The sequence below is a fragment of the Cyanistes caeruleus genome, chromosome 27 (genome assembly GCF_971803275.1).
Source record: "Cyanistes caeruleus chromosome 27, bCyaCae1.hap1.1, whole genome shotgun sequence".
In the NCBI taxonomy this organism is placed as follows: domain Eukaryota; kingdom Metazoa; phylum Chordata; class Aves; order Passeriformes; family Paridae; genus Cyanistes; species Cyanistes caeruleus.
Genome location: NC_141727.1, coordinates 5,594,676 through 5,605,899, shown reverse-complemented (window position 1 = coordinate 5,605,899; position 11,224 = coordinate 5,594,676). Strand labels below are relative to the sequence as shown.

Here is an 11,224-nt window from a genome sequence, read left to right as displayed (position 1 = left end):
GAAGGCTCAGAAACCTTGTATTACAAAAATAAAGGAGCGCATGTGAAGCTGCCGCGAGGCTCCAGCGCAGAACGTACCAGTCAAAGGCAAATATAAAAAAGAGACACTGTTAAACCGTGGCAGGGCAGCATCCTTAAGGCTGAACCATCCCAGCTGAACTGAGCTGATGTAAATCGAGGACCCTCCTTATCCAGAGCCCCAGCAGTGCAGGGTTGGTGGCAGAGCTGGGAGCTCTGCAGTCACTCACAAGCTGGATAAGCCCCCAGCTCATCTCCTTTTCCATGGGGACAAGCCTGAAGTGGATCAACAGGGCTGGGACTCCCATGGGTGCAATTGCTTCTGCTCTGATCTCACTGGGGAGAGGGGCCTGCAAAGAGAGGGCTTCAGGTCTGGGGGCTGCACCCTGGTCACCTCTGCCCTGTCCTTCAGGCCTGCAGGACGCCTGTGAACACCCTCCCCTCCCACAGGTCCTGCTTTACATCAGCTCAGTTAGCCCTGGCTCAGCTCCTCCGGCTCTGCTGGGCTCCAGGAGCGGGGCTGGCCCCACTCACGCCGACTTGGTCCCACTCTCCACCTCCTTGTGCACCCACAGCTCCTTGTGCTGCTTGCGCCCGAAGCCTTCGTCATAGTTGCCTTTACTCTTGAAGAGCTGTTGGAAGTGCGGCTTGCAGTAGAATTCCCCGTGGAGCGCAGCATAGCTGCCCAGGCTGGGGAGGGAGGGCAGGGTTAGCCAGGCATGGAGATGGAGCTGCAGCCTGGGGAAAGTGAGGGGGGCTTGGGGACACCGAGACAGCACGGGGGGAACATGCAGGAGGGGACCCTTAGGGCCAACAGCTCCTTCCCACCAGCAGAGGCTGTTGGGGGCTGCTGTGAGTAGAGATGGGGAGGTCCCAGGGGAGCTCAGCTTCGGCTCTGTGTCCTCTGGAAGGAGGCTCTGGCTCAGCTCTGTGTTCCCCTGGGACTGCTCTCAAGGGGAAGTATCTCTGCTTCTGTACCAGGTGGGATTTAGCTGAGACTTGGGCCAAGGTGTGCAGATAAACCTTTGTTTTGCAAAGGGTGGGTGGGCTGGGGGTCTCTGGCTACTGGCCAAGCAAGGGGCTGTGATGGGGGGGCACTATTTGGGAGGGTCTCAGCAGAGCTGCAGACACCATGGGGACAGCCTGGCTCACCTGAGCTTGGTGTGGCAGTGCTTGCAGCAGAAGCAGGAGTTGTGGAAGACAAATTTATCAGCCACCAGCCGCTCCATGGGATACACGGTTTTCTGGCAGGCAGTGCATATCTCCTTCACCTGTGCCTTCAGGCTGAAAGACTGGCCAAGGGAGACAGAGGATGAGGACAGAGTTTGGGACACCCTGGATCTCTCCACTGCCCTCCCCCTGCCCTCTATTCACTGGGGAGCAGGAAGCAGCCTCATCTCCCTCACCCTCCCTGAGCCACTCCGCTGATGCTGGATTGGAGCTTGGTCCTTGGGCTTTTGGCCCTTCCACCCTTGCCAAGAATCAGCAGGAAAAGGCCCTGGCACAGGGTGCCCAGGGAAGCTGTGGCTGCCCCATCCCTGGCAGTGTCCAAAGCCAGGCTAGACAGGGCTTGGAGCAGCCTGGGACAGTGGAAGGTGTCCCTGACATGGCAGGGGTGGGACTGGATGAGCTTTAAGGCCCATTCCAAACCAGGCTGTTCTGAGATGATTCTATGATGTAGAAAAAACAAAGGTACCTTGGAGCGCTGCACTGTGCTGCCTCCTGAGCTGTTCTTGGCCTCCTAAAAAGGGAAGGAGAAAGCAAAATGAGAGCTGGGCACAAACCCCTGTGACCTGCACCTGTAAATCATCACCTGAGGCTCATGCACCTGTGTACCACAGCGGCTCTGCACGGAGATGCTGCTCCCTCGGAGCGGGATAATTGCTCCTCTTGATGCAGGTGCACAGGGCTCGGGCAGTGCGTCCTTGCCCGAGCTCAGGGGGCAGTGGCCCGTTCCCCCAGGCATAGCTGGGTGCCCCTCGCTGTCCTGGGGCTGCTCGAGGCAGATGTTTTGCTTGCAGCTGCTCTGCCCCTCGCAGCCCCTCGCGCTGGGGCTGTGCAGGCTCGGGGCTGTGGGAGGGCACGGGCAGAGCTCACAGGGCTCTGGGGCTCCTGTGTTTGGGGCCAGAGGCTGCTCAGCCCTGCAGCAGCAGGACACAGACCCAAACACTGAGCAGCCTCTACCTGTGCCCCAGGTTTCTGTGGGCAGGGTGTCTCAGCACCGTGTCCATCTGCAGATGCAACAGCTCATCCCTTCCAAATCCTCACCTGCTCCACATCCTGCACCCTCCCCAGGGCACCCGTGGGGTCCCTGACAGCCGCCCCAAGGAGTTTTACCCGCCTTGGCACTGATAGAAGTGCTCCCTCCTTCCCAAAGTTGGGATCCAAGGGGCAGTCACACTCCAGCAGGGTGACCAGTCAGGGTTGGCTCATCCTCCACTCCTTGTTCCCAAGGTTGAGTGAGGCAGTGTGACCCCAGGATGTCACCCCAGAATGTCACTCTGCTGTCCTTGTCCTTCCCCTGCCTGCCCAGTGCTGCCGCTCTCTACCCCCAGGCTGATCCCCCACCCCCTGTTCCTCCTGCCTTGTCCTTCCCCATCGTTTCTCCTTTGTATTTTTGGAAACAGATTGTTTAAGAGACGCACAGGAAACTCTCCCCTGGCCGAGCTGCCTCCTCAGACATTTCCCAGCTGCTCTCACTGACTGAGGTCAGGGCTGTGATTTTCCTCTCTCTCCCATGAGGCTGGAAGCAGGAGCCAAAGTCAACAGTGGGACATGGGCAGCGAGGAGGCTCTGGTTGTGTAAAACCAGTTGCATCCCTTGGCACTGGTAGAACAACCGCAGGTGCTCTCCTGGGGTTAGGATTTAATATGCTGTTTCCAGGCTCAGCTGACCAGAGCTAAGGAAAATGCTGCCTCTCTGGAGCTGAGACACATCCGTTCCCAAGGCTACAGCAATCCACGGCTGCTCGTCACTTCTCGGCAGCCTCCTGGCCCCATCGGGCACACTCTCTACTCCGTATCTGATAGATCTTCCCTCGGGGAAGGGCCGTATCCTGTCCCAGCAGGAGATGTTCCTGAACCTTTATGTTTTTCCATCTCCAATCACTCCAGTCCTAAGCAGCTCCGAAGTTCTCAATTGTGATCACGGAAAGCCATGGAAACACAAACAAACAGACAGTGACTCCAGACAGCAAAGGGGTGAGAGCTCTGGAGGGGCCAGAGCCTGAGGCTGACGTTCAGCATGCTCAGCAAACAGCACCTTCTGCTGGAACGTTCCTGCCCCCAGTTCTGTTGTTTGAGTAGCAGTGACTGTGCCTTTGATCACCCTAAAATGTCAGGTCAGGAACACAGCTTCTGTGTACAACCCTCCTTCCCTGCGAGCCCAAAGCCAGCTGAAATTCCCATACAAACCACAGGATGCCTCGTACATGAGTTGGGGGTGGGCTGGCGGCTCCCGTGGCCTGGAACATGGTTCCTTTCCCTTGTCCGTCTGTTTAATCCTGAGCTTGAAGCCTGTGCGTCGATGTTCCCTGCGGAGCCGTCTAAGACAGACTCTTGCAAGACCTGGAAAGGAAATGTCGTCAGGAGTGGGGCTGGTTTCATCACCCAAGCCCAGCAGCTCTGCAGGAGCTGGTGTGTGCTCAAAGCTTCCTCCGTGGGGTCAGATCAGCCCTGCTGGGCTGGGGCTGCCTGAGGGACCCGAGGCACTGGACTGATGGACAGGAGATGCAGGTCTGGGATACTGAGATAGCAGCTGGAGAGTTTGGGGCTCTGAATACCTGTAAGGTGATGTGATGGTTTCTACCCCAAACCCACACATGGAAGCACCAGGCAATGACCATGCCACTGCTAGCAAGGCTGACCCCAAGCCAAAGCAGCAAAACCAGCACCTGTGTTTCACTAATGCAGCCACTACAGGACTGGTGTTGCTGGAGGAAGGACTGTGATTTTAGTCTAATTTTAGCCCAGAAAAGTCTTGCTGATCACAGCTCAGCAGAGCAAGTGATGGGGATTTTGTCTCCTTGAGGAGCCCACGTCGGCTGAGCCTGTGTGATGTGCTGAGTGCCTGGGAGGATGAGGCTGACAGGGCTGGGACCAGCACAGGAAAAAAACACCAGCATTGCAAATCATCCCTTTTGGTAAAAACGAGCTGAAAGAGCACTGACAGCTCCTCAGGGGGTTTTCCACACCCCACTTTACCTTTAAAACACCGTGAAAGATGAGCCCTGCTTTGAATACACAGGACAGAGCTGCGGGGTTGAGTGAACGCTGCCAAGGGAGGAGCACAGCAGCAAACAGGAGGGTGAAGGGGTGGCTCTGCAATGATGGGGATGAGCTGGAGGCTAGAAAACCAGCACCTCCCTCTGCCTGGGGCTGCCTTCCTGTCCTACTGAACTCTGAGTTTTGGGGGGTTCTTTGGCTGCCAATCCCCCAGCAGCTGACATCAGCCTTGCATTACACCCAGCAAAGCACCTAAAATTCATGGCTGCTTTCAGAGTTGAAAGAGCCTTAGCCCAGGACCTGGGCACTGGTGGGTACCCCTCACAGCCCTGTGGCTGCACGGCCCTGGTTGCAAACATTTCCCAGCCTCAGCTGAGACCCAGCCGTGTTCTATCAAAATCATTTCCCGTCTCTCTGCGGTTTGTTGCAATTTCCTGCTCTCCGAGCTTGCTCGCAGGCAGCTGCTGCTGAACCCAGCATCTGCTGGGGGCCAGGGCCCAACCCCACAGCCCCTCCCTGTCCCCGTTCCCTGGGACAGGACCTTCTCTTGGTCCCTCTGGGGTCTGTCGGGTCCTACAGCCCAGCACAGATGCTGCAGGGAACATGAGGGACCCAGAAAACCTTGTGCCCCCACTCACACACACCTCTAACACAGATGCACAACCCTCCCCTTTTCACCTGCTTTTCACCCCCCTTTTCACCTTCACCCCAGCCTTTGTTACAAATATTTGTCCTCCCCCAACTTCCCTTCCCTCACAGCTCATCTTCCTCCCCTACCCCTGCCACCTTCTTTTCCTCGGTTTTTCCGGACTCTTCATCACCCTCCTCTTGCCCTTCCCCAGAGCCTGGGATGGGGGAAGGTGTCCCTGCCCATGGCAGGGGGTTGGAACCAGATGATCTTTAACTCAAACCTTTCAGGGGTTCTCTGATAAACACATGATTACTTCCACCTACTATTTATTTCCTTCACTCCTCATGCCCCCAGCCCCGTTTCCCCTCAATTCCAGGCACTTGTCCCACCGCAGAGCTGGCTGCTCTCCCCCAGCCCCTGCAGGCCCCAGCCCTCCGTGCTCGTACCTCTCACAGCCCCGTGCCCGCGCTGTCCCGGCCCGACTGCAGAGAGAGCCCTTGCGGGAGCTGCTAAACCTCCTTCCTGCCAAGGGCAGGAGCACAGATCTCAAAGGGGAAGGGTGTGCTGAGGCGATAAGGGAACAGAGCAAGTGAGGAACTACACGAGGTTTTGGAGGCTCTCGGCTGTTGTCATTGCTCTTCCCAGGAGCACAGGCTGGCACTGGAGCCCAAGGCAGCCACCACCAGCCTCCATGAGGTGGGATCGTGGTGACACGGCAGTGCCTAAGGACTGCTGCCACACCGATGTTACAAAGCCTTCACGACAGCTCAGGAAGCCTCGGGGCTCGCTGGCTTTGAGGGGTGCGGTGGGCAGGTGTGACAAAGCCCCAGAGCCCGCACGGTCCACAGCAGAGACTGGCACCAGAGCTGCCGGCACAGTCAGGATCTGACTGTCCTCAAGGTCCTCAGCCACTCACACAGCCTGGGAAGAGCAGCAGCAAGGACCGTCCTCCTCTCTAGGTGGTGCCAGCAGTTTCGGGTTTTTGGCTCAGGACAAAGGGAGAGCCCCTTTCCCTTCCAGCCTCTCTTGTCCTGCCCCTTGCAGCGCCTGATGGCTCCAGGCAGGGAGGAGTGTGAGGGGAGGAGGGCAACGCTGCTCGATCAGAGCTTTTCCCTAACAGCCTCCTGCATCCCCTCACCTTTCTGCCTGACCCTGGGGCAGATGGAGGCAGAGGGAAGCTGGGGCTGCCCCTCACGGCAATCTCCGATCTCAACCTGCCGAAGGATCACGTTTCCCACAGGCAGGACGGGTGCAGGGAGCCTTTCCCCCTTCTCATCTCCAGAGGGGCCACCAGGGCTGATCCGGCCCGGCGCTGTTCGAGGGGCTCCAGCACAGGGAAGGAGCGTGACCACAGAGGCCCAGAGGCCCCTCTCTACCATATGGTTCCCATTAGCAGCCCTGGGAAGGGTTTGTTTACTGCAGGGATCACTGCTCCATTGCAGGAGGCTTTCCCAAAGGCAAAGCATGATGTGGGGGATCTGGGCCCCCTTCCTCCTCCATCCCTGCAGCACATGGAGTATCCCCAGAGCAGGACCAGGCACCTCAGGCTCTCAGGCCTTTCCTCCAGGAAATCTTGGGCTGAGCTGATGGCTGTGGGGATGGATGTCCCCAAAATCCTGTGCAGGATCAGTGAAACCCACACAGGACAGCGCTGATCCTCCATCTCCATGGCCATCATCCCTCAGAGCTGGCCAATGTGGGCAGGAGGCGAGCAGGAGCTGGAAGAGCCTGTCTCCTGATCCTGGGAATCACCCAGCTCCCAAGGCTCAGTTTCTGCAGTCTTGGGGTCTCACAGTTGACCCACACCATGAAACAAAGTGTGGTGCAAAACCAGCATCAAACAGGCCAGTCCAGAGCCACGCACAGCAGAGCCAGAGAAGGGATGATGGAGCGAGGCCACAGCTCCTACATTAGGCATGGAATCCCTTAATTCAGCTTCAGGTCTTGGCTCCTGTGTGGCTTTGAGCCAACCTCTTGACCTCACTGGCATTGGGGACCCAGGGCAGCTCCCTGCTGGCTTGGCACAGGGTGGAGAACTTCAGGGAGCAGAATCTGGACATTTCTGGGGACATCTCCACCCTGCTGGTGAGATTCCTGGGGAGTGGGCCTGACCCTGCCCCACCCCATGGCCAAGAACCACCTTCCACCAGCCTGCTCCACTAATCCCCTTTCCATCCACGTTCTGCCTCTTGAAAGGCTGCCAGTAGGCAGGAAATATGCAGCTGAAATGCTGAGGGATGCTGACAAGGAATAGTTGTGGGGAGGAATAGGGCTGCCTTTGTCAGGGCAACAATGGGGGACCCACAGGAGTCGGGGGGAGCCCAAGGGAAGCCCATGCCCACCCACTACCCTCTCCCACTTTCATACCTGCCTCCCCTGAGGAAGAGGGGCACAGCTCCAGAAGCACCAGGGCCTGGGGACTGGGCTGGTCCCTGCCCCTGCCTCTTAGTGAGGGGCCCATGGGCCAGCAGGATGCCACTGGGATTCACCTGCTTTCCAGAAGTAGAAACTGAGGTGGCCCATTCCTGAGACTGTGGTGTTTAATGGCAATCCATTAAAAATCATGATCTGAAGGGATTCTCTGTCCCCTGGGATCTCCTGTCTTGCTGAGAGTTCAGAGAGAGCAGAGAAGCACAGCAGAAATCCTGACAGGAGGATGAGAAGAGACTTTTCCAAGCAGAGTCAAATTCTCAGTAGTGCCAGACAAATATTGCAGGTTGAGAGGTTCAGGCTGGACATTAGACAAAAGTGCTTCGCTGGGAGAAAGCTTGGAAGCAGAACAGGCTAATAAGGTGCAATATAAACCTGGTGCAAACAAGCACAACAGGCAAAGAGCAGCTCATGTCCCTTCCCTCCCCTTGTAAGCTCTTCCCTAATCTCTTCCATAAACCATACTGCACCTGGAAACATCACCTCCTGTACATCTACACAAATGTACAGCCATTTACCATTAGACATTAGCTCTTCTCCCATCACATGTTTGCCTTTCATAGAGTGACCACACTCAGGAGAAGCAATTCCTTTTAACTCTCGTGTGGTGGGGTGTCCTGCCACAGCCACCGTGCTGACCTGATGCAAACAGGTGAGCTGCTCTGGCAGCTCCACACCTGGGAGATCTCAGTCCTTGGTACTCTGATACAAAACTCCAGCAGTCCTGAAAGCCTTACATCCCTTCTTGCAGAAGAATCCAAGTGTGTCGTCCTTCCATTTTGTTCTCTTTTCCCTGTCCTTTTTCCTGTCTCCACCTAAAATAATCATTTCCTTGGGCTCTATTACGAGGCCTTGTTGTTAGGTTAAGTGTGCTTAACATTGATATTGCAATAATCCTTTTGTCCAGATTTAATGTTTTCCATCCCAGGGCTTTTGCTAAGAGTGAGGTAAACGCTGCAACACCCCCAGCTGGCAGATAAAAATTACTTTAGTGGGAGGGGAAAGCAGACATGTCTTGGGGGGGACATGGCAGCTGCCTGGCAAAACCCTGCAAGCGCTCAGGGTGGGAGAAAAGGAAAAGAAAAACTCCATCAGCCTCCAGGACCAGAGGGATAGTTGACTCACTGAAGGAAACCAGAGGAGGAATTCCCTTCCCTAATGACAAGTCTCATAGGAATTTTGCTGTCCAAAAACAGTCAGGAACCTGTTTCTGAGCTGTATAAGAATGAAGATGCATTCAGACACTTTGCAAAGCCCAAGAGGTTGCTTCTGACAGACCCTCACCCTGCAACTGGGAATTTGCTTCTTGCAGGGCTCCCATTTAAAAAGGACATTAATACTGGGGTTGTTTCAGACTAAGCTTGGTCAATTGCCCTACAATTTATTTTGTAATCTACATTAATAATGCTACAGATGTGCTGCTCCTGGCCTTAAACACACAACAGCTCAGCTGAGGCACCAGATGTCCTCCCTGTGAGAGCCCTCACACGACGTCTTTGGTGGACAAAGCCCAATTTTCAAGGCTGGATTATCAGGCTTTTTTCAAAACTGATACCCACACCATGAAAAAAAATCAGCAGGAAATTGGTCATAAATATGATCTACAAGGTATCTTAGCTTGTTTGAAGTGACCCAAGGGAATTAGACAGATCAGGCTGTCTCAAAACACAGTAGTTACAGCACCAGACTGGGACTCAGGAGACCTGGGCTTGATTCTTAAGTCTGCTGCTAATTTTGGGTGGCAGTGGATAAATAATTTCATTTTTTCTCTTCCCTTTTCTGCCCCTCCCCTTGATGAAAACAGAGCTGCTCTCCATTGTGAAGCCCTGGGAGATCCCTGGCTGTTAAGGGTTATGTCGGAGCCCAGGGCATTTGTGTTGTTATTAAATCTCACAGTCATGCAACAGCCTCCCCAGGGAAGTGATGAAAGACCTGTCGCTGGAAAGGTTTCAATGCAGGCTGGATGAGCGGTAGGAGACACACCATCGGGAATTGGCAGGCATTAACGGCGGGGGATAAGGGAGTGGGGATCTAACAGGTTTTTTCTTCCATCTCTGCTCCTTCTGATCAGCTTAATAAAATGGATCTGTCCAGCCCTCCTCCAGCATGTACTGCAGCACACAACAAAGGGAATTACAGCCCAATCGGGGAGCGGGAGCCCCGAAATACGCGCCCAAATCGGCACCCCCGGAGCAGAGCCGGGCAGCGCAGGCCTGCGGCCGCAGCGGGTGCCAGCCCCGCCGGGGCTCACTCGGCTCCGGGAGCTCACCCCGCTCCCCAGCCGGCTCCGGGGCTCCGGCAGCGCCTGCCCCGGCTCCCAACACCCCCCTTCCAGACCTCCGGTCTGCCTCCCGCGACCCCCGGGCCGAGCCCCCTCCCGCAGCCGAGCGCTGCCGGTGCCGCGGGGACGAGCCCCGGACCAGCGCTGCCGTGCCCGGGGCGCCCCGAGCGGTCCCGGCTCCCCTCCATCCCTTCCCCCTGGCCGCCCGTCTCTCTTCCGCCCCGCTGGTGGCTCCGGCTGCCCCCAGCTCTGCCAGCGCTGCGCGGTCAGAAATCCCCGTGGAGAGCGAACCCCTCGCTCCCCACACCGGGGCCGTCATTGTCTCGCAGCCGCCTCCCGCCGCCCTCGCTGCCCACGAGCCGAGCTCACCGCCGAGCAGGAGGATCCGCGGGGCAGGGCGGGGCCGTGCCGGGGCTCTGGTGCCCGGGGCTCGGTGCCCGTGTCCCGCCGCAGAGGCCGCGGCCGTGCAGCGGAGCCGCTTCCTGCGCTGCCACCGCCGGCTCCGAGCCCTTTTATCGCGGGGCCGCAGCAGCGATTGGCTCCCGGCGTCGAACCGGCTTCCAGCCGCTCGCTCCTTTGTGTGGAGCCAACCTCTAACCCCAAACCTTCCCCGCTCCCCTCAGCTGCCCGCTCTCTGTCCCTGGTCGCCCGCAGCTCCCCCGATCCGACAGCGCCGGCCCGGGAGCGACCCTTCCGCTTTGTGGCCCAGGGTGCGATTACCCCCCGGTAATTAGCTTTTCCAGCGTCTCCCCCGTGTGAGATTGCGTGTGCGGATTGGCCTTGCTCCAGGCTTTGGACACGGCCTTGGACTCTCTCCGCATGGCACTGACCCACCCCGGTAAGGGACCCTGTAGCATCCCAAAATAATCCATCTCTCCAGCATCTGCAAAAGCCAAATTTCCCACACATGCGCCTCAACTCACTGCTTGCATGGGAAGGATCTTATCAGGCAGCAGCAGGAAAGGAGGATTCCAGTGCTCCTCACCCTCCAGAAGGGCAAAACTGAGCTGTGATGGTTTCAGAAATCAAGGATTTATTCCATGGAGAGCTGATGAGCCAAGCGTGGGAGCGGGGCTGCAAAAGGTGGATCTGCCAGAGCAGGGTTCCATGGGCCAAGCATGGAACTGGACTATAAAGGCAGCTTCCCCTGGTGTTTGGAGGACTGGGATTTCCCCAGGAACAGGGCAAAACATCAGAAATAAATATAAATATTAATAGTTAAAACCTAAAGGTGGTTTCACGCCAGCTGAGGAAGCTGGAATGACCATGAGCCAGGAGAGAGGCAGCAGTAACCTGTAGCTCTGAGGACTTTACCTTAAGCTCCCAAAGCCCTCCAACAGGCCATAAAAAATATACAATGGAGTGATGGGAATATCTTTGAAAATGATGATGCAAGGATAAATATTCTTGTTTGGCTCCTGAACATAGTGTGCTGCCACTGGAAAGAGCCAAATGCTGGCTGGAGGTGTCCTGGAGCCTGGCTCAACTGCAGAGACAGGTGCTCTGTGAGCAGTTTGCCTGTAATTCCCTGTACAAAAAACACGACTGAGGATTGGGATTGGGATGGGGATGGGGACGGGGCCGGGCCCGGGGCGCTGAGCCTCCCTGCCCGCAGGGGGCGCTGCCCGCCCAGGCCGCTCGG

General features: G+C 56.8%; 1 protein-coding gene across 3 annotated transcripts; it reads right to left on the bottom strand.

The window, feature by feature from the left end:
- LIMD2 (LIM domain containing 2) lies at positions 1-10,700 on the bottom strand. 3 transcript variants are annotated; one of them, XM_086864192.1, is made up of 5 exons: positions 10,506-10,700; positions 3,448-3,583; positions 1,714-1,758; positions 1,170-1,309; positions 1-707 (listed from the first exon to the last, which is right to left on the bottom strand). In XM_086864192.1, the coding sequence occupies exons 2-5, from the start codon at positions 3,487-3,489 to the stop codon at positions 548-550; spliced, it is 387 nt and encodes a 128-aa protein (XP_086720318.1). In that variant the 5' UTR covers positions 3,490-3,583; positions 10,506-10,700; the 3' UTR covers positions 1-547. The 3 variants fall into 3 exon arrangements, with proteins under 3 accessions (XP_086720318.1, XP_086720317.1, XP_023798171.1); XM_086864191.1 differs by lacking the exon at positions 10,506-10,700 and adding an exon at positions 9,952-10,254; XM_023942403.2 differs by lacking the exon at positions 10,506-10,700 and adding an exon at positions 5,318-6,019.
- Between the last annotated feature and the right edge of the window lie 524 nt (positions 10,701-11,224).